This window comes from Caretta caretta, chromosome 7 (genome assembly GCF_965140235.1).
Source record: "Caretta caretta isolate rCarCar2 chromosome 7, rCarCar1.hap1, whole genome shotgun sequence".
Lineage (NCBI taxonomy): Eukaryota > Metazoa > Chordata > Testudines > Cheloniidae > Caretta > Caretta caretta.
In genome coordinates this window covers 100,731,435-100,753,907 of record NC_134212.1, presented here as the reverse complement: position 1 = coordinate 100,753,907, position 22,473 = coordinate 100,731,435, and the positions used below count along the sequence as shown (strand labels likewise).

Here is a 22,473-nt window from a genome sequence, read left to right as displayed (position 1 = left end):
GGGCAGGCACCCCCAGGACTTGCCTCTACATGGTGCCATGAGAGAACTGGCAACACCTGTGTTGAGGGGGAAAGGAATATTGAATCCAGAATAGGCTGATTAAGAGTTGTCTCTGATTAGTTTGGGATATCTTCTTTTGCCAGGAAGAAGAAGCCTTTGGCTCTGCCTAGAGAGCCAAACCACCAACTCAAGGGAGCACCCAACTATTTGAGAGTGAAAAGAAACTGAGGCATAGGTGACTGGATGTGGGACAAGAAAAACATGTTTGCAAGACCCAAGGATAAGTTATCTAGGGATAGGTTGTAAATACTCCTTATGTGGCTCTGCAGTGGGGAGCGGGCTAGGGGGTATAAGCAACAAGCAACTTCCTCTCCAGCCCATTTGTGCCCAACTCTCTTGTTACCCACGTAAGGGCTAGCCTGCATTGCAGTCCTTGCATATGGAGAAATGCAGGGAATGCTACTGGGATGCTTTTTCCAACCTCACCCATGCAATTTTCTTGCTAGGAGCACCATGGGGTAGGTGGAGCCATGACTCTGCCTCTTCCATGCACAGCATACTTGCATACTTGCCAAATGCTCTCCCCTAAATGTCACTGAGGTGTTCTTAGAGGCATCCTACCTCTTGGTGGGGAGAAGGGAAATGCTTCCAGTGCAGCTCCCCAGTATTCCTTATGGGCTAGATGTCACAACTAGCTCTTATAATGCAAACTCTGTAACCTGTTGTATGGACAGGGATGACTATACACTTTGGGAAATATATATAATAAATTATTACTTCAGTGATATTACTCTGATTTGTACCTGTGTAACTGAGATGAGAAGCTGGCACGTAGAGGGGGGAAAGAGAGGTTGCAGTTTACCTTAAGGATAAATTGAGTCTCTTGGACATATCTCGGCAATAAAGGGCAGTATGGAGCCATATATCATGCAGGGAGATTAGGGAAGTGTAATTCCTTCCTGAGCTCCCCAGTGCATGGCAGATGTGCAAGCTGCACCATTCCTTAAGACTGTGCAGTCTTCCTGTCCCATAAGCTAATGGCCTTGCCTCCTTGCTGTATGATTGTGTCTGGTGGGGTGCTCAAGGGTTGTTCAAGGGAAGAATCATCCCTTTCCTTCCCAGGCTAAGAATAGTGTACTTTTAAAATGGAACATGGTGCTTTTGTGATTTTAGCCTGATTTTGAAACCCTTAATCACACAAAGTAGCACTTGCCCAGCAAGTAGTCCCATTGAAGTTAATAGGGACTACTCATGTGAGCAAGGCTGGCTACTAGGGTTGTGGAATCAGCCCTTGTGGCCTGACAACATCATGTAATAATGTAAAGATTTAGTTAATATTAAAGTGATTGCCATCAAGAAAAACAAAGTGAGGATTACCCAGAGTGTATGCTGTCAACTTTTAGATTTTTTAAAATAATACAATCCATGCCTATGTTTTTTTGTGATTAAGTTTTTATTAATTTTCATAAAGAAACAAATCTACAAAAGGTAAATGATTGATAACTTGTATAAGTTACCAAATACTGCACATTTCACAGGATTATGTAATTACACAACTTTACAACTTGTCAGAGCTGCAAGACCAGACAATACAAAATCTGACAATATTACATAGATATAACATTTTACAGGGGGAAAACAATAATAATTAATTAAGCAATAAACAAATAGTTCAAAATGCCTGACCTCCATTTCAACTAACTTCTGCTTTTTCCCTCCCTCTTCCACCATTCCCTCCTTCACCCATCTCAGCATTTTTTATCCAATGCATCAAGAAACGGGGGCCAAATTTTTCTCAATTAATATTACTCTCTACATTGATAAGCTGTTCTTTCTTTGGCTGCTAACTCAGGCAGGTCCAAATACCACTGCTCTATTCTGGACATAAGCCTACTTCTACATTTTTGTTGACTCATACACTTGGTGATCATTGTGGCCCTCAAGAATAAACGTGGCAGAGTAATAGGTACATAACCTAAGATATAATTTTCAGCTGAGTTTTGGTTGCTGACGCCAAGTACTTGTGTCCGCCTCTTTTCTCAGCTGCCTGAAGGTTGGACAGTCTCACAGCATATGTATAGGGCTCCTCTTCTTTATGACAGCACCAACAAGGATCCAGGCCCCTCTTCTTGCACAGCTCTGTGGCTTCCAACAAATTCTGAATAGAATCTTTTGCAGTATCAGATATAGCCTGACACCCACAGAAGCATTTTTAATATTCCATAATATGCCCTGCCACTGGGTTCTTTTATGAGCTGTGATAACTCCCCTTCCCATGCTTTCGCAAAGAACTCCAAACCAGTGAAGTTCTTTTTTATCACTAAAGCATGCATAATGGACATGGGTTTAGGGAATTTGAGTCATTTACAAGGTTCCCAGTAGTTCTGGGACCTGACAGTCCTCGGACATCTGGACCAAACTGATACATTAGCAAATGTTTTTAGTTGTAAATATTGCCACTCCGCTGAAGGTGGCAGGTCATATAGTTACTTTAGTGTTAGAAAAGAGATTAAAGCCCTTTTCCTTGACTAATTGGGAAACCCGTATGATGCCCTTGCTCTTCCAAATTATAGTTTTTTCCTCCCATTTGTAAGTCTGGATTACCCCAGATAGGCGGTTTTGCCTGATGGTGAGGATGAAATTGGTACCTCTCAGCAAGGATAGCCCAGACCCTTCACGCAGCCACCACTGCAGGCACCTTATTTTTCTCCATCAGACTAAAAGAGGAACCAAGGAGACCTGCAGGGAGAATTGGATGCATTAATATCCATTTGATTGCTATCTGTGTGGGCAAAAAAGGTGTTAGCATGCTGGAACCAATTTGACAACTGTGGCTTGATAAAAGCATAATAGTAATTTTGTAAGTCTGGGAGCCCAAACTCTTCCTTGGCTATAGGATGCTGGATAAGTGATATTTGTGGGCATTGACCAGAGCCCCATAGAAAGGCTCTAATAATGTTGTTAAATTTTCAAGAAGAAGACAGAGGGTATGTTTAAGTTTTAGGTTCACGCAATCTTAAACTGTTCCAATAAATATATGGAATAGATGAGCAGAAATCTTATTGCTAGCTGGCCAAAAGTAGTATTTCATAGCAATGCTTATTTATATAATCAGGAAAGTGTTCCAATCTAATGATAGTGTTTTTTATTGCATTGTTCTATTTTGTATCCACAACCACAGACTGGAATATGGTCATTACAGTTGAAATGCCTCAAATATGTAATTATAGGGCTATAATTTAATGCTTGTGAGGCCATAACCATGAAGTACGACCTTTATACAGAGTAAGAAAACCCAGACCAACTATTATGGTGTCTCAACTAGTAGAATTCTGGTATGCAAATGATCTCATGTAACCACTGATGTCACAATCTATCCCAGCCTCCTTCATCATAATTCTCTCAAACTACCTACAAAGCTTTTCTTACTTTCTTAGTAAGAAAGTAAGATATTTCTATCTGGCACACTGAACAATTCAGGATAAGGGGCTAAAATGTGATTTTAAAAATGAAATACTTAGCAGTGGCATTTACCCCCCCAACATGATTTCCTATTGATATAAACATAAAAGTCAATACACATTGATTTAAATATAGCTGTTATTATTCTTAGTGTCATTCCACTACCATTCAAAATGCATTATCTTACAGAGATCTCAAAATACAGCTTTAAGTGTAAAATATGGAAATAAACATGGAGATGCACAGGACGCTTTATGATTAAAATGTTTCACTAAAGTCCTAAAGGAAAAGTGCTTATAAGCTTCCTTCTCTATTGGTACATGTTAAATAGAATTTTCCCCTCATCATAACATGTTCCACTGATAAAGACAGGGATAAATTTTACTTGCCTTACTCACACAACTGTTTCATAGATCTACTCACATAATGAAGATGAGCAGGATTTGGTCCACAAATAACATTAAGTTCTGTTTGTTCCATGTAGAAATTGATATTTCAGATCACATTATGGATTTTTACATTGGACATTTTCTTCACCATTTCCTGTATTACAAAGCACTGTGACCCAGTCATGCTACGCATAATCAATAAAATGTTACAATGGTGTATTACATTTGCATATACTGTATATAATTCCAACTTCTCGAAGAATAATCAAAGGATTAGATAAACTGCAGAGTTTATTTTTCTTGCAAGCCAAACTTAGATACAGTACATGGTTTTCTTGCGGGTACATTTCTTACCTTGTAAAGAATATGGTGGTAGTAATGAATGTCTTAGACAAGATGAATATTGTTATAGTGTAAATTTATCTGTACTTTTTTGTCCTGCTTTGCTCACTTTTGAAAAACAGAGCCTTTGGCTTGAATGAATCTGATCTGGGTTGTTTGAGACACTAACTGTGTTTTTTGCATCCATAACTCTTTTTAAATTGTCCCTAAATGTGTACTAACAGATCCTGCTAGGATAGTTAAAATACAAAAACAATTGGCTTTAAAATGAGAGAATTTTGAAGGAAAATATTATTCTGTGTCTCTTACTAAAATGATTTTGAATGATCTTATCAGGCTTTGCAGGCCTGCCATCTACTGGTTACTTTTAATTTTTTTTTAACCAACAGGCAGTCATGGTGACTAAAATGTAAGCCTCCATGGAAATGTCTCAAACTTTCTTTACAGAGCTACGGGAGATGAGACTAGGGAGAACGTATTCTGCTGTATTGGGCAGCATATGTACATGACAGGCATAAATTTATACCTAAAACTAACAGAAGACCAGAATGGAAGAATCCTACTTGATAAGCTTTTGGGCTTATTTCTCTTTTTAGATTGCACATAATTTTAACTGTGTAAATAGCATACATTCATCTATGGATCAAAACTTTCATAATAGCAACAGAAAAAATACCTGGTTCCAGATCCGCTTTTGATCAAGGTCAGCTCCCTCCCTCCCTTTTGTGAAGCAGCATAGCACAGTGGCTGTGTTTGACTATTTTTGAATTATGCATGTAGTTGGCTTAATGAATGTCACTTTAGATCTCAACAACATATTTGCTTTTCATTCACAACTGATCCATATGTTAAAATTTACTAGTGACAGATAATATCCAAACACACTCAGCTCTAGGAATAAAACAGATGAAGTGAGCTGTAGCTCACAAAAAGCTTATGCTCAAATAAATTTTGTTCGTCTCTAAGGTGCCACAAGTCCTCCTTTCTTTTGCAGATACAGACTAACACGGCTGCTACTCTGAAACAGTAAAGGTTATATTTCTAAATATATTGATAGTTTATTAGATAATAACTGATATTTCCCCTTCATTATCTGCTTTTCACCTAAGGATTTGGGAACTCCAATCTTCTTCCCCAGGTTCCTCTTTTATGGGCCCCGTCTGCAGTTCTTCCTAAATCCTAGTGAAATTAATGGATACTTGGTCAAAATATAGATCATGTTAGGACTGCAGGATTTATATAATTGGATTATACGATAAGAGAATTTCAAGGTCCAGGAAAACCTAAAGGATCTCCTCCCTTAATGACATTCTGCAATGTCACCTACTCAGGCTCTCTTCTCGAACAATTGTTGCCCATTTTTAAAACTTGTTCCTGCTCAGTTATTCATTTTTGGTGAGAAAACATGGCTGTATTCAAGAAACAGGTGGCTTAATGCATGAAGCCCTTACTAATGAAGGGAGCAATACTTCTTTCTTTAAAGATGCAAAAAATAACAACATTAATGGATTCCTGTATTTGAGCATATAGCTAATAGATCTGTGAGTACCAAGTGACCACTGTGAGGATTATGCTGCACACTACACCAGTAGCAGAGCTAGAATGCCTGTCTTACTGCTGCAAAAACTAAAGCTATTATCTCTTGCACTAAATGAAAACATTGCTTTCTGGTTTCAGTACAGGGTCTAAGAAATATAGTTAAGCTGTTTTGATTCTATCCAGCAGATGACAGTACTGTACACATAAACAAGTTAATTACAACAGAAACAACATTCATGCATAAGAGGTTGAGTCAAATGCTGCCTTGAAGTCAAACATCTGTGTGTGTGTGTGTGTGTGGGAGGGGGGGAATTAATGGGGAGGTGGACTTCAGCCATCATCGGAGACATACTATTGGTATAGGGATGAATGTTTCACAGAAAGCCAGCATGACACACTTTTTTTTTTTTTTTTTTTTTTAAGCAAGAGCAATGGGTGTGTTCTTACTGCTGTTGGCTAGTGCTTGTGCCTGATGACAATGGGCTTAACAGCTGGACATGCTCTTCTAAGGGTATGTCTACACTACAAAATTAGGTCGAATTTATAGAAGTCAGTTTTTTAGAAATCGGTTTTATATATTCGAGTGTGTGTGTCCCCACAGAAAATGCTCTAAGTGCATTAACTCGGCGGAGTGCTTCCACAGTACCGAGGCAAGCGTCGACTTCCAGAGTGTTGCACTGTGGGTACCTATCCCACAGTTCCCGCAGTCTCCGGAAATGGATTCAAAAGTTTGCGGTTCTTTTCCTGTCTACCTGGCCAGTGCATCGAGTTGAGAGTGCTGTCCAGAGCAGTCACAATAGAGCACTCTGGGATAGCTCCCGGAGGCCAATACCGTCGAATTGTGTCCACAGTACCCCAAATTCGACCCGGCAAGGCCGATTTAAGCACTAATCCACTTGTCAGCGGTGGAGTAAGGAAATCGATTTTAAGAGCCCTTTAAGTAGAGAAAAAAAGGGCTTCATCATGTGGACGGGTGCAGGTTTACATCGATTTAACACTGCTAAATTCGACCTAAAGTCCTAGTGTAGACCAGGGCTTACTAGAGATCATTCCTCTGGGGAGATGTGGTATAAGCCTTGCTGTAAAGTGTGCATAATTCCCAGAGTGCATGAGTGGACTTTGGCAGGACCCTACCCTTACTCACAAAGGGGAAAGTAGAATAGAATAAAACTCCCTAAATATTCTCCCATTGTACACCAGAAAAAGCATAGGGCAGGATTTTCCTATAGGCTTGCTATATGTGACTTTTTGAGTGATCTAATACCTCAACCTTGCTGCACCAAAACAGCTCTTATGCACAATAACTCCAGTTAGAAAAAAGTGTGAGTTTTACATGAAAAGGGCTTCAGGATAGGGGAGATCAGCCATTGAAACTGTTCATTGCTATGTGTGTTCTAGGGCTATGAATGTTCATTTATCCTTTAATTATTCCTTTCTCAAATGTTATGAATACAACTTTAAAGTTTTAAAATTCTCAAGCATTCTAGATCTCAGTAAAATAAAATTAGAGTATGTTAACGATACCGCAATGTGCGCTTTTTTTGTTGATGGCCTTGATTCTGCAAACACTTATCCATGTATGTGAGTACTCCCATTAACATAAATGAGCACACTCACATGTACAAATGTTGGAAAGATCAAGTCCTATTAGTGAAAACTTTTACCACTCAAAAATGAACTCCGCTTACTGTACAAATCATTATACTTTGGGGTCAGACTTCCTCCTGTCTAAATTACAAACTGAAATAGTAGTTATGTTGGGAACAGCTTTGTTATCCTTTAGTTCTGTTCTCCCCCCTCCCACCCCCCCCAAGGATTTTGTTAATTTTAGTTAGATGCGTGCTATGTGACAGGTGTGTTTTTGCTGCTAAATGCTTGTTTGTGGAAAAACCTGTTCAGGAATTGGAACAAAGAATTAAAAGGCCTAAATAACAAATAATAAAATAAAGATTGTTCAAGTCCTCTCTTTTTGTCTTAAATAGGTCTCAGTTTGGCTCTAGAGAGGAAGGCTTAGTTAGAGAACTGTTAGAACCAGCATATTTCAAATAGTGTTATCCTTACTGAAAGAAGAGTGTGAAATTCCTAGAGTGAAATTGTGGCCCCAGTGAAGTAAATGGAAGTTTTGCCACAGACTTCAAAACTTGAACTGGTGTAAAGAAGCCATGATGAATACACAAAGAGCTGCTGCAACCTTAATTCCTGCCCTGGACAAATTCTTGCTATTCAAACTTTGTCTGCCAAATTCTGCCTTCAGACACCTATCCAAAACTCCAGCTGAAGCCCAAGTGAGTTGTGTACATGTTTGGAAAGGCAGATTCTGACCCTGTGAGAATACTGTGAAGGAAAGACAAACATTTGTTTAGTGTGAGTGATATATCCGCCATTTCACCAGACTCTAAACATAGTTTTCCAGATCCTAAAGTGTGAGTAAGGAGAGCTCAACATGGACAAATGCAAAGGCAGCTCTGACCCTGGGGCCACCTGGGTGTTGGTCTGGTATTTGGTGTAGATCACAGCCTGAAAACTGCTCTAATTTATGCTAATTGTCAACAACCTGAGGGACTGTTTTTTGGCATTCTGAGCATAGGGATGCCCTGGCTGCCTCCTTTCCCTAAACCAGGCTCCCTACCACTGCTGCCAGGAGGACTGCTGGTGTGGGATTTATGATGGCTCTACACCTGAAGATCTCCTTACACTGGGAGAATCCTCTTGTGGCTCAATTAGCCAGGGCAGGATCTCAGCCAATGAATGTAATCCTTTCCTTGATAAAGGTTTTTAAGGCTTAATGCAATATGCATCTGTTCAATCTTACGTTTCCTGTAGTTTGGCAGCTTCAAGGGTGTTTTCTTTGTTAAGGGACGGTAGTGGTGAGGATGGGTTGTTTGTAGCCATCTCGTTGGCAACAGTTGTTTCCTTAGTCTGACTCTGTGTGAAAACATACCCAAACAATGTACTGAAAGGTGCAAAATAAATAGGGACTCAGGTTTTCATTTAGATATTTAGTTAAATTGTAAAGAGATGCAGTGTACATATTCCAAAGGGCCAGTCTGAGGCCTACTGAAATCAACAGCAATTTGGCCACTGAATTCAGTGGGTGTTGGATCAGGCATGCATTTTTCAGGACTTTAACCATAGTACTTAAATCAGAAACTCAGTACTTCGTAATTTGTATAATCTTTTGCAGTCGATGTTACCTGAAACAAAATTTATGATGTAGCTGATTTGAAAATAGTTGCCTCACACATCTTTTCCCGCATAGTCACTTCATCATTTGAAGAGGTAGATATACCAATAAGTATACACTGAGAAATGAGAACACCACATTACAAAAGTATTAGTTGTGGTACATCTTTATGTTCATGTCTGCTTTATGTGGTCAGTGAAGGAACTGGGAAGAGAGGAGTTGGGGATATTAGAGAGACATTTAGGGTGAAATTCTGGTCCCACTCAAGTCAATGGCAAAACTCCCATGATGTTTGGATGGACATGAAGAAGAAAAAAGTGAAAAAATGTTGAGGGGAATGCATCCTGGGGAAAAGTGGTTTGTCTGTTTTAACTGATCCCACAACATACCTACAATGTGTTTGGAAAACAAATTTTCTCCAATAAATTGCATTGTCTAGACTATTAGTATCTAGTATATTTAGAGTGCACTGCATATTATGTAACATAGCCAAAGAAGACTAGAAAACTTATCAACTACCAGAGTTAAAAAAGGCATGGAGTTGACACCATGTGCTTTCTGCCTGAAGTGGATGCTACAGAATCATTTTTTTAATGGAAAGGCTGTAACGAAAGGGCAGTTAGTTACAAGTCTGAGGCTTCCTGTCAAACTGTGAGGGTGTATCAAGTGGAATCCTGTCCTGGGTCTGCTACTAGTCAATATTTTCATTTAATGTCTTGGATAATAGAATGGAGAGTGCTTATAAAATTTACAGATAACACCAAGATGAGAGGGATTGCAAGCACTTTGGAGGACAGGTTTAGAATTAAAAATGATCTTGATAAATTGGATAATTGGTCTGAATTCAACAAGATGAAATCCAGTAAAGACAAATGCAAAGTACTACACCTTGGAAGGACAAATCAAATGTACAACTGTAATACTACTGCCCAGCCAGTTATTCTCCATTTTTGTAGAAGAGGATCTGTGGGTTGTTGTGGATCACAAATTGATTGAGCCAATAATGCAATGAAGTTGCAAAAAAAGGCTAATATCATTCTGGGGTATATTATCAGGAGTACCATATGTAAGATATGGGAAGTAATAGTCCCACTCTGCTCTGTGGAGGCCTCTTCTGGAGTCCTGTGTGAAGTTAAGGGAGCCACACTGTAAGAAACATGTGGACAAACTGGAGAGAGTCATGAGGAGAGCAACACACAGCTTAGAAAACCTGACCAATGAGGAATAATTTTTAAAAAAAAAAAAACCAAAACCTGGGTATGTTTAGTCTTGAGAAAAGAAGCCTGAGGAGAGATTTGGTAAATCTTCAAATGTTAGACTGTTATAAAGATGAAGGTGATCAATCGTTCTCCATGTCCACTGAAGGCAGGACAAATAAGTAATGGGCTTACTCTGTAGCAAGGAAAATTTATATTAGATATTAGGAAATCCTTTCTAACTATGATTGCTAAGTACTGGAATATGTTACCAAGGGAGGCTGTGGAATCCCCATCATTGGAGGGTTTTAAGAACAGGTTAGATAAACATCTATCAGGGATGATCTATGTATATTTGGTCCTGCCTCAGCACAGTGGATGTATGAGATGACCTCCTGAGGTCCCTTTCAGCCCTACATTTCTATGATTTGGTGAAACGCAGTAGAATAATGCTGCAGTTTGTGTGCATGACCTCAAAGAACTTAGCAATAATATTTGTAAACCCTTTTATCTTTTATCAGTGTTGTTCACGTATGCTGGGTTTTTAAAACTGATCTTGTTTTCTTGTTATGCAAGATGTTTTTGCAGGGATTTACCATAATAATGTCTTCTAATAAAGCTGATTATGTATCCCATATGGGAAATTAATATATGAATACATTGTTCTTAGGGTACATCTGTTTATCAAATGAACTGTAATAAGCATAATACAGTGTTCCATAGAGCACAGTATACAGTGTAATATATATGCTGCATTTCTAATATTTTCACTCTTTTTAACTTCTAGACTCATTGTCTGAACAATGAAAAACTGAAGCGATTAGTATGAGAAGGAGAAAAAAGAATTGAAAGATCTGAGGATGACTGCTGGGGTCTGTGCTGAGGACAAATCCTCACTGATAAGGTATATCAATATGCAGCTATCACAAAATCAGTTTGCCTTTATGCTTATTATTGAATATGGTGCTTCAGAAGGAGCACGGATGTTGATTCAAAGCTGTATGGGGAAAACTGATTATAGGTGGTATTTAGAAAGCAACAGAGACATCTAATGAGGACTGTGCCACATACAGACAAGAAACAGTTATTGCTGTTTCTTTTACAGGTCAAAAGAAACATGAGTGTTCTATTCCTGTGTTTTCTCTGCCAAAGGCTTGAATAACATACTTTCCTGTTCTTAAACCACAAAAACCTCTACACAACTGCCTGTATATTATCTTTTATTTTAAATCCATAATGTCAGGTTAATTTTTCTTTTTCAACGTATTAAGTGTTAACGATGCCTTCTATCTATATAGCAATGTGAAATGCAAACTACAGCTCCTGTAGTACAGTTTTAATACAAAATGAATTGAAGTGCATAACCCAACAACTCTCTACTCTCATTATGAAGCTCTATGCTATATCTGTCCATACTATAAAGCAGCTGCATGTTGGCTCTTTGATACTATTGAAATCCTATTGTCATTAGCCTCATTGTGACAATACTTCTTTATAATATTCAAAATATGCCTCTCCAGCAGTGTATTTGTCTCTGTGTTACACAATAGAAAAGGAAAATAAAGCAGGGAGTATGTGTAATGGGAGAAGGGGGGATTCAGATCCTTTGATTAGCATCCCCAAGACCAGTGGTGGTACTAAGAGTAAAAACTTTTTAACCACCTCAGGGGGTGTGTGTTTTGATGGTGATGTCTGTTAGATGGAAAAAATGGCTCATTGATAGTGTTTCCTCTTAAACTCTATAGTTGCCTTAGTTAACTACATACGTTACCTCAGTGTTTACATTACTCAGTAGGTATCCCTATAATAAGTACAGGGATAAAGTAAGTACTGAGTTAACATGATCTAGTTAACTAAGAAAATTGGGAGGTTTTTCAGGGTGACTTCAGTACATGTTGTTTGAGTGCAATGAGTGAAATCAGTGTTCTGAAAGATGGCTGTGAAAGAACAGATTTAAAAAATGACAGTAAAGAGGGCATTTTAGTCAAATCAGGAAACAAAAGAAAATGGCTTTGTGATACCGGTTCTGGTAAATAGTAGGGTCACTGGAAAAAATGATGTAACTTTTGTCCTGAAATGGCAAGCTTTGGGGGTGTTTTTTTTCCTGTGAGGAATTGCAAACAAATTCCAAAGGGCTAGACCAGTGGTCCCTGAACTTTTAAGGGTTGCACCCCCCCAACCCCTGCCAATGCCCCTGGAGCTGGGACCAGGGCCACAGCTCCCCGGGGGGGGGGGGGTGGTGCAGGCAGGGGCCACAGCTGGGGGTGAGTCTGGGATCAAGGACGGGTGCGGAGCCACAGACTGGCTGGGGGTGGGGCCAGGTGTGGAGCTGGGGCCACGACTGGGGGCAAGGCCAGAGCAGAGCTGGGAGTGGGGCTGGGTGGTACTCCCTCCCTGCCCCCCCTGGGGACTGGCTCGGGCCCTGCTGCACCTGCAAACATTCCTCCATGCCCCCTGGGGGAGTGCACCCCACAGTTTGGGCTAGGCTGAGCAAAAGGCCTATTTGCCTGTTTTAGGGAGTAAGAACCCCTCTATACAAGCTATCTGGATCTGGACAGGCAGGATCAAATGGGTCTTACTCCTCTTCAAAGCAAGAGGGATTAGGAGAAGCAGGGAATGGGCAGAGCCTTGGCTTTGCCCCTCACTCATTGATGAGCACAGTGTAGCTAGCCTGGAGGGAAGGGAGGTAGTGGTTTGCTGTTCGCGTAAGACAGAAGCAGTAAATTAATACATACAGGTGGAACTGTATCTAAGCTACAGGGCTTCCTGGGATGATACAGTTTACATGCCACCTCTTGCTCAGGGCTGTGCCTAAAGGCATAATCTAGCCCATAACAATTTTCTTGTTTGTCTGCAAAATCTGCATCAGAAAGGAGGTGGTGACTAGCAAGCTATTGATTGGTTGCCTGGATTTCAAAAGCCCCCTCTAATCCTACATTCTTTGGGATCTAAAATGGGCTGGGTATAACTAAATATGACCTGAGAATGGGGCTTTGGTGAGTTCATTTTATAAATAGCTCTATCAGCCAAGGTGAAGATCTATGACTGGAAGTCTACAACAAATTTAAACTATGCCTCTAGTACCCCAAGGGTAAAAGGGTACTAACTCGTATTGTTCCATTAGTGTTATTTCTATACTTAGTGTTACTTCAGTTTTACACTAGTGTGTTCTGTCCTCTTGCTCAGAATGTCATTCCCCATGTACTTGGATAAAATGTTAATTAACTGGTGTATGAGTTTCCCAAGGGACCAGAAAAATCTCTCATAGAGATAAGCCAATTTTTATTGTAGGTAGGAGTGGGCTGGTCCATTTGTAGAGCAAAGTGCGTTTTGTGTATTAATGTGGTAGTTCTCCATTGTTTTTCAGGGGAAAGACAGGTTAGAAAAGTCTGAGCTGGAGGTCAGCAATAAGATGAATATGGGGCAGTTGGGGTAAATATCCCCCCCAGTGTGATTTGCAGACTTCAGAGAACTTGAATCCACATTAGTTGCCATGTTTATATGTATGTGGGGATCTCCTAATAGATGACTGAAGTAAAAGTTGCCACCATGATATCTTCCCACAAGGGAGGTCATTTACCCAAAACCTATTGGCCGGGCAGGGGACTGGTGCACCAGATGCAGAATTTTGAACTGGATGAGGAATAGCTTAGTTTCTGTTCCTGAACCATGGGGATAATAGGCAACACACAGAACCAGCCCATATTCCTAGGAGCATTTTCCTTTGTAAGTGCCTTGTCATTATTAACTCTCTGTAGTGTAGCGGTGTCTTCTATAAACCTTTTTTTCCCAGCATGTCTTTCTGGAGCTGGCCCTTTACTTATGATAAAGTCAAGCAGCTGCAGTCCTAAAGTGTTAATTTTGCAAGTGGCTTCTGTTTGCTACCTCTCCCTCTCTTCCAGCTGTTAAGTATTAACTCTCTTGTTATGTTTTCTCCTTCTCATTCCTATGGAGACGACATATGCAGAAGATTTGTTTCCACTGTCTCTCAGAAAATGTAGTTTTACAATCCCTTACCCAGTTCACATTGGGATTACATAGTTTGGGGGCTGGGTAAATCAATTCTGGAGTAAATGTTCTGGGAGTGAGAAATAAGATAGTATGGAGGGATGTAATCAGCAGGGCTTGAAGAGTGATGCTTGCTTCTGGAAGAGTAAAAATTACTGTACAGAATGCAGCATACATCTTGTCTGATATCTTGCCTTTAGTGATCAATATTATCAGACTAAATGTAAGGGGATATTAATGGGAGTTTTACTTCCATGAGATTACAGGAGTGGGGCTTTAGTTAGGCTAACATTGGAGTATGTTCCTACAGAGAGTCTTCTACTGTGGGTTATGGGAAGGATAGCAAAACCATACAGAAATTGCCAGTGTCTATTTCAGCTTGCACGTGTCATAGGCATAGCTCTCACACTGCAACTTTTGTAATTCTCAGTGTTTTTTTTTTATATTGCATAAGGAATTTATAATCTGCATGTCTGACTGGGAATACCATTTTTTTTTTTTTTCATCTGAGTGCACTCCATTTTGACTTGCGTACCTCTTGGGTGTATAACAGAGGATGCCAGTTGTGTGGAGAGGAAGAGGTTTGCTGAATCACAAAAGAGCACACTATCAGAAAATCTAATAATGTGCAACACTCTTTTAAACTAAACCCTGTGTGACCAGCTGGAACTTTGAAAATTTTACCATAAACCACTGGGACAATTAATCATAATAGAACTTACTTTATATGCAGTTTTCTGAAGTAACACATGATTGCATAATTATTACAAGAGAAAACATGTTGGATGTGATTTGGGGTGGATTTTAAATAAAAAGCTGTTGTACTGTTTTTCTATAGGTATAAAGACAAGTATTCTTCGCGTTCTCTGGTGCTTGGTTCTGGTATGAGAAAACAAGCTGCTCAGTTGCTATAGCACCCCAATGGTATGTAAAGATACATGGGTATAGCCTCAGTTATGGAGCTTTTTTGCAAGTTGTCATACAGTGAGGTAATGACAAAAATTAATAATTTTCAAGTTGAAGATCCAGCTGTAGGAAGACAAGACAGCAGTTTATTTTATTTGTATGTGAGTATTGATTATAATGAAGAATTAAGTTTTTGAAATGTTTTTAAATTCAGAATATATTTTGGTGGGGGCGAGGCTGACTGAATTGGATTTGTAATGGTGAAGGATGGTCTAGTGGATAGAGCGCTAGACTGGGGCTCAGGAATCCTTGGTTTAATTCCTGGCTTAGCCATAGATTTCCTGTTTGACCTTGGATATGTCTCTCAATGTACCCTGTGCCTAATGCTTCCTCACCTTTTCGGGTAATTGCAGGATAAAATCCATTAAAGATTGTGAGGCACTCAAATATTATGGTGATGAGTGCTATATAAGTACTTAGATAGAGATTGTGATCCAAAGTTACTACTATTTGCTGGTTGTTTAGTGGTCTACCAATTTATAGAAGGAGTTGGGGGGTATCAGTCTACTTCAGAGTGGGCAATTGTCTAAATCACAAAACACCATTACATTTAGGACTGATTGGAAATCTCAACAGAGAAACCAAGGACAAGGAGAAGGAATTCTGTGCCATTGGCCTGGATGATTCTAGAAAGGGTTGAGGTACACAGACCGGGCCTTTACTGTTCTGCCCGTGCTGGAGCTATTCTGTAGATAAACAAAGATCATTAATCTCCTTTCATGAGCTCCAAATTCATTTTACAAAATTTTAAATTCACACTATTCAGAATAATAGATTCTCACCCATAAAACCTCCTCCTAGCCTTGCATTATAACTGGCTTTCTATGTTCAAATGCTTGACAATATTACATGCAAAATCTAGCATGAATGCAAACTTAAAGTCAAGATATCAAGCACTTTAAAATAAGGATTTTCAAAACCTACAAAGTTAATTTGCCTATATTGCACCTCTTCCCTATTTTGATATAGATCAAATAACAAATATTAAAATGTACATTTAATAAAGAAAACAGGCATAAAAAAACCCCTACATTGTGGCAGAAACCTTAGCTTCTGGAATTCTGACACATGAGTAAATAATTTCTAAACCATCGTGTTGGATCATATGTAGCTCTTAAATTTAATTTCCTTCCTTGTTTTTTTAAGAAAAAACATCAATGGAGCCTAATCAAGAGTCTTAACAAAGAGTCTTAACTGAGATGCAATTAATTGAAGAGTTCTAAATTCAGTAGACCTTTACTGAGAGTGGCTGGCAGCTGGCTGTGGGTCTAACCCTGCACACACCTGCAGGCTGTAAAACCTCAGATAGCAGGGTGATACTACTGACAGAATCTATGGTCTGTAGCAGTTGCTGAGGCCTACCCACTACAGGTGCCCTTCACTCTTGCCAAAAGTTGCTTGGAGTAATTCTTTCCTTCAGCTTCCACAGAGATATCCTGTGCAAAGTCTGCTTAATCATGCAATGATCTGATTGAGAAGATACCATAATTTTTACTGTATTACTTCATAAGACTCTCTGAAATAAACTTGATGTATGTGGCATCACTGTTTATAATATCTTATATTTAAATATATATTTTAACAATAAACCATAGTATATACATCCGTTTATTTACTGAAAGGCATCAGTCTTCTAATAAAAGTCTGTTGTGTAAAATTCTGTTATACTTACTGTGACGGGTTTCCCCCTGGGTTGCCACTGAGCCCTCTGACCCACCAGCCTGGGCTCCCTCTCACACTGTGCTGCTGTGACAAGCTGCAGACATGCTCCCAGTCTTACAGTTCCACCAGCATACATATAAGTAGGGACACAACCAGCTGCAGTTACGTGCAGGCTTTCTGACCAGCCACTGCATGTGGACCAACAATAGAGAGGCTACAGCCAAAATAACCCCCAGCTTTCCAGTTTAGGACCCCCTCTGGAGTATAAACCCAGAATTATACCATCTTGTGCTGCACAGGGAACTGTACAGTGTAAACTCATAGTTTGCCCCACCCCCCAGTGTGGAGAGGAATATGCAACAGCCTTTGCCCCTTGAGCTAAGATTTCAAGGCACTTCACTCCAAACTCATTGGCTTAGATTAAAACAAAAACAAAGATTTAAAGTGATTATAAAGCATAGCAAACAGATCAAAGCAGATTAAGCTTAGTTTGTGTTTTGTTTTGTTTTTTGCTAAAAGAAAAGGAGTACTTGTGGCACCTTAGAGACTAACCAATTTATTTGAGCATGAGCTTTCGTGAGCTACAGCTCACTTCATCGGATGTTACTCTGAAACCTGTTTATTTGCTAGGTAATCTACTAGATAAATTGGATATGAATTAGCAGATTCTCGCCCTAACTGATGGTACAGGCAGACTTGTAGATTCTTAAGGCTCAAGCTGCATTAGCTTTACAGCTTGGGTTTCTCAGGTCTTCATACACCGGCTAGAAATCCCCTTAGTCTGTGTCCAGCACTTCCCCTAGTTCAGTCTTTGTTCATCAGGTGTTTCCAGGAGTCCTCTTCTGAAGAACAACAGATGTAACTCCCTGTCTTATATAGTTTTAGCATATGGCAGGAACCCTTTGTTTCAAAATTTGGTTCCTATACCAGTTTGTGGAAAAATACTGACATCCCAAGATGGAGTACAGAATCATGTGACCTGGTCACATGTCCTTGTAGAGTCATAGTGGCCATTACGTACAGACTGTCTGGAGTGTTCTCAGGAAGGCTCACCAGGTGGGAGATTAGCTTCTCCTAAGGCCTATTGTTTTCCCTAATGGTTCATTACCCTGAATAGGCCCTTCCCAACCAGCTATCTAGAGTCAAAGCATCTTGTCTCGTGGCCATTACACAGGTGTAACTACATTTGAAGTACAGATAGTCAGTGTTTATAACTTCAGATACAAAAATGATACATGCATACAAATAGGATAATCATATTCAGCAAATCATAACTTTTCCAATGACGCCTTACATGACCCATCTGCCATAAAATACATCATAATTATGCTATAATCCTATCATAATATCACTATGAAGACTAGGGGGTGCAGTATCACACTTACTTTAAAGCAATCCAGTGTTTTTTTTGTCTCCAAAACTTCTGGCTCCTGAAAATAATCTGAGAACGTTTGCCCAAAGTGAGGTTAGTAGGCCATTTGTAGTCCAATCAGTAAAAGACAGAAGCCTAAGGTCATAGAAAATGCAGTTTTCATTCATATGTGAAGGTTAGACTGCAACATCTCAACTTTTTTTCTTTTTAACAAAAATCTGCTTAAATTTTGAAATAGATTCTTGAACAAGTCAAAAGATCTTCCCTGGTGAATTTCACCACCATTAAGGTTGCTCTTTACTGATGTTTCCCGTTCATTTCAGTGGAATGAAATGGCATCCCGTCTCTTACATGGTGGGTAAAAGCAGCAGGAAACTGAAACTGAACAGTGGTACAATCCACAAGGGACGTTCTTCTACAGGTTTAATGTATTCCCATCAGAAATCACAAAAAAGTCTTTCAGAGTCTTGTGTTTATTGTTAAAGTTCCACAACATTTATGTGACTAAAGGCACTTGTATATTTTACATTTTGTTGTTGCATGCAAAAAGAAAAGGAGGACTTGTGGCACCTTAGAGACTAACCAATTTATTTGAGCATGAGCTTTCGTGAGCTACAGCATGCATCCGATGAAGTGAGCTGTAGCTCACGAAAGCTCATGCTCAAATAAATTGGTTAGTCTCTAAACCAATTTATTTGAGCATGAGCTTTCGTGAGCTACAGCTCACTTCATCGGATGCATGCTGTAGCTCACGAAAGCTCATGCTCAAATAAATTGGTTAGTCTCTAAGGTGCCACAAGTACTCCTTTTCTTTTTGCGAATACAGACTAACACGGCTGTTACTCTGAAACTTGTTGCATGTAGACATTTTATAAGTGAATGCAGAAATTTAAAGTAACTATTCTTTGTTTTTACAAGGTCAGAGTAAGAAATATAAATATTAGTGGAGAGTAACTTTGGGATATTCTTAATTATGCTGACAGACTTTTGTATTGATTTGTATTGTTAATGACTAAAGTATCAGTATATTGTATAGCAATTATTTTTGCTTCGAGTACATTTAAGTAATGATAAAATGCTATGTACCATAGTAGAAGGGGCAGTATGTTTATTTCTTCACGAACACTTCATTACACAAAACCAATTATTTATTTCAATCCATGTATTTCTTAGAATCCTCTTTCCAATAAATAAACTTTTAACATGTTAGCCGTGTTTAAAACCAGCTCTTTTTACAGCCCTTATAAGTGTATCAGCAACACATACACACTGAAAACACGTCTCTCCTTTTCTTTGAAATGCAATTAGACATGCTTATGTTTGTAATTCTATTGGGATTCTATGTTTTTCCAATTACCAAAGAGTTTTCCCTTATTTGAATTTTTTTTCCTTTGACAGCCCAAGAGAATCTTTATAAAATAGCCAAGTGTTTAACTTTGAACTAGAATTCAAGGAAATAACTAATTGCGTGAAGGCAACGAGTTCTTAATTTAGACACAATATTAAAAGGAGATTAAAAATTATCAAGATAAATAAGAAAGGAAATAGCAACAGCAGTATCAGAAGCAAGTACACATTTTACTGTAGAGGCCTGCAATAGGAGTGTGGGATAGGGATAGAGAAAGGGAGAACCTACTTTCATAGCTGTAAGTTATCAGAGGGTGATAAAAGGGGTGGAGAAGGGCACAGGCTTTCAAATTTACCTAAGTGATCTTTACACATTTACTATGGCTTATTTGTTGTCTAGCACTTAAAATTTGTCATTGAGTCTGCAATGGAAATACTTTTGTAATTGCCCGTATTATATGGATCATTGACCTTCAACAGTGGAACTGCTGAAGCAACTGTCCATTTATCTGGAAAATTACCACATGGCAAGTTCACATTAGACAGTTTTACAAGGGCCACTCTAGCAAAGTGCCCATGTATTATTAGATCCTGGACCACACAAATCTCTTTGCATTTGGTTATCAGCTGTACCTGTAATTACTAAATATAAAAGAAAAAAGGCACCAGACTACCAACTTGCCTTGTCAGCAATTTTTATGTAGTTATATTTTCTGTTTTCACATAATTCATTATTAGAAAGAACTTGTAAAAACATAGCCCTTTTTAGCATTGAAGTAAAAAAATACTGAACGTTATCACAGGAAAATATACACACCAAAGTTCCAATTCAATGGAAAGGTTAAAAAGATGAGCAAGTGATAACTTGTTTCTGCTCTACTTTATATTGCCTGAAATATATTGGAAACAATATTTTAATTTCTATAAAACAGCAGAAAGTGTTTGGGCTTGAAAATAGAAATCTAGACAGCATTTTGGGGGAATAAAGCATTGAGAAAATGCCAGCAAAACCAGTAATTATTGACTAAGGATTATATTTACCTGCAGTATAATCTCTCCAAAGCAGATGTGAACAACAACAATGAGACTTTTCTATATGGTCTGGCTGTAAGAGACAAATGTAGGCGCTCAGCTGCAGACCTGAAATGACAGGAGATAAACATTGTAAAGAATGTCACACACTCTAGTGCCAGTTGTGGCAGGGTGCTATAGATAGCAACCCTCATGGGACAGTTTACTTAAAATACAGCATGTGTTAGCAACAGTGATCACGGACTGATGTGTATGTTTGCATATATGTGTCTTGTTTTAGCCTTCTGAGCGGTCTGCATATCATAGTTACAGAAGCTATATGAATAGAAATCTACTTAATGTAGATGAGATTATTGATTGTGTTAATCTGCATTACGACGTTATCGAGACCGCATTTCTTTCTAAATGCGATGCTCTATTTACGCAGAAATAACTGGGTAAAATCCTATGCTGTGAGTTGTGCAGGAGTTCAGACTAGATGTTCACACTGGTTCCCTTTCACAAATTTGAAGGCAAGAATCCAGTTAAAAAACATAAAAGGCTTCAGTCAATTCTTCCACTATCAACAGCCTGGTTTTTACAGCTAAAAGAGCATGAAGTGCATTCCTGGCTAAGGCCCTGATTTTACAAATGTGGCCAACCACTATGAAGCCAGCCTTGTGCCCAGGCAGATTCCTACTGCCATCCGTGAGACTCTCGTGAGCACAGACCAGGTATCCATGTGATCCCACATGGAAAAACTTATTTAAATCAAAATCCTGTGAGTGCACCCACTTAATTTGGAATCTGAGCTCTTGAGTCTAGATTATAGATTAGGAAGGTGCCCAGAACAAAGATCCAGACACCTGAAGATTTCCTAAGGAGCTGATAGACATGCTCTCTGAAGTTCACCAAACTCACTGGTTTGGAAGTCTTCAATATCCACATGGGCAATGCCTTTGAGAGGACAGCCCAAAACATAAAAAACTCTGTTTTTTATGTTTCTCACTGGCCATCTCTATCCAGCCCCACCTATGGAACCAGCCATACCCAAGATTGAATCTGTGGAGTGGATGTAAGAAATGTAAGGGCCACCCCCCCCCTTGCCTGCTCAGACCAGGAAATAAAAAACAACTCCATTGCAAGGCAAGAAGAAACCACTCTGGCTGACCTCCCAGGAACTCCTGGACTTTACCACGTTCCAAAACTTAATTATAGAAAACTCCATCCAACTAAAAGACCAAGCACTAGAATGACTAACGCCTGGTCTACACTAAAAAATTAGATCGGTTTAACTCAGGGGTATGAAAAATCTACTCTCCTGAGTGGCATTGTTACAACAACCTAAGCCACCATGTAGATGGCGCTAGGTCAACGGAAGAATTCTTCCATTGATCTTGGTGAGGTGGATTACTTCTGGTGACTGGAGAACCCTTCCCCTTGGCATAACTAATGTCTACACTGAAGCACTGCAGCGGCACAGCTGTACCACTGTATTATTGACATACCTGAGGCACTGCAAAGTCCCTGACTGTTGCTATATATGGTTTAGCAACAATGTAACCTGTGACACTCCATTGCCCATGCGGACTACTGTGGTTCTCAGATTATCTTGGATGTGGGGGAAGCGGGGAAACAATTTGGAGCATTGGTAACAGAAAACATAGTCTGGTGCAGACAGAGTCAGGCTCAAAGGAGAGCTGACCTGTCCTAGGCCACAAAAGTAGCAAAGTCATGCCCCAAAGAACTTTTCTGAACCATAAAATGGCTTTGTAACCCCAGATCAATGGGAGGAAGTATGTGAGCATCAGAGACTGGGCTTTCATAAGAACTAGACCAAGGCTATGGAACTCACTCCTGCAAAAGATCAGAATGATCTTGGAATTAATTTCAGACTAAATGCAAAAATAATTCCATCTTAACTTTCCTCCAGTAATATGTTCATACGTAAAGACACAAAATAAGGCCACACACAGCGCATAAGCAGGTGGGGGA

At 39.3% G+C, this 22,473-nt stretch overlaps 1 protein-coding gene and 1 long non-coding RNA gene across 9 annotated transcripts in view; one reads left to right on the top strand and one right to left on the bottom strand.

The window, feature by feature from the left end:
• LOC142072823 (uncharacterized) overlaps positions 1-22,473 on the top strand; it is an 84,970-nt gene that overhangs the window by 26,270 nt on the left and 36,227 nt on the right. Inside the window, exons 2-3 of one of the 2 annotated variants that reach the window (XR_012669409.1) lie at positions 10,900-11,016; positions 14,959-15,044. This is a non-coding gene — a long non-coding RNA (uncharacterized LOC142072823). Of the gene's footprint in view, positions 1-10,899; positions 11,017-14,958; positions 15,188-22,473 lie in introns of both variants that reach the window. The other variant, XR_012669410.1, reaches the window with a different exon arrangement.
• Positions 1,435-22,473, bottom strand: part of LOC142072822 (uncharacterized) — a 66,194-nt gene continuing 45,155 nt past the window's right edge. The window contains exons 5-9 of one of the 7 annotated variants that reach the window (XR_012669408.1): positions 20,509-20,607; positions 18,134-18,189; positions 8,545-8,657; positions 3,886-5,372; positions 1,435-2,739 (exon numbers count right to left, since the gene is read on the bottom strand). Coding sequence is in view for 6 of the 7 variants with exons in the window: in XM_075131008.1 (XP_074987109.1) it covers positions 7,991-8,066; positions 8,545-8,657; positions 18,134-18,189; positions 20,509-20,607 (344 nt within the window). In the remaining variant the exon portion in view is untranslated. Of the gene's footprint in view, positions 5,373-7,585; positions 8,067-8,544; positions 8,658-18,133; positions 18,190-20,508; positions 20,608-22,473 lie in introns of those variants that run through there. The other 6 variants (XM_075131010.1, XM_075131009.1, XM_075131008.1 and 3 more) reach the window with 6 other exon arrangements.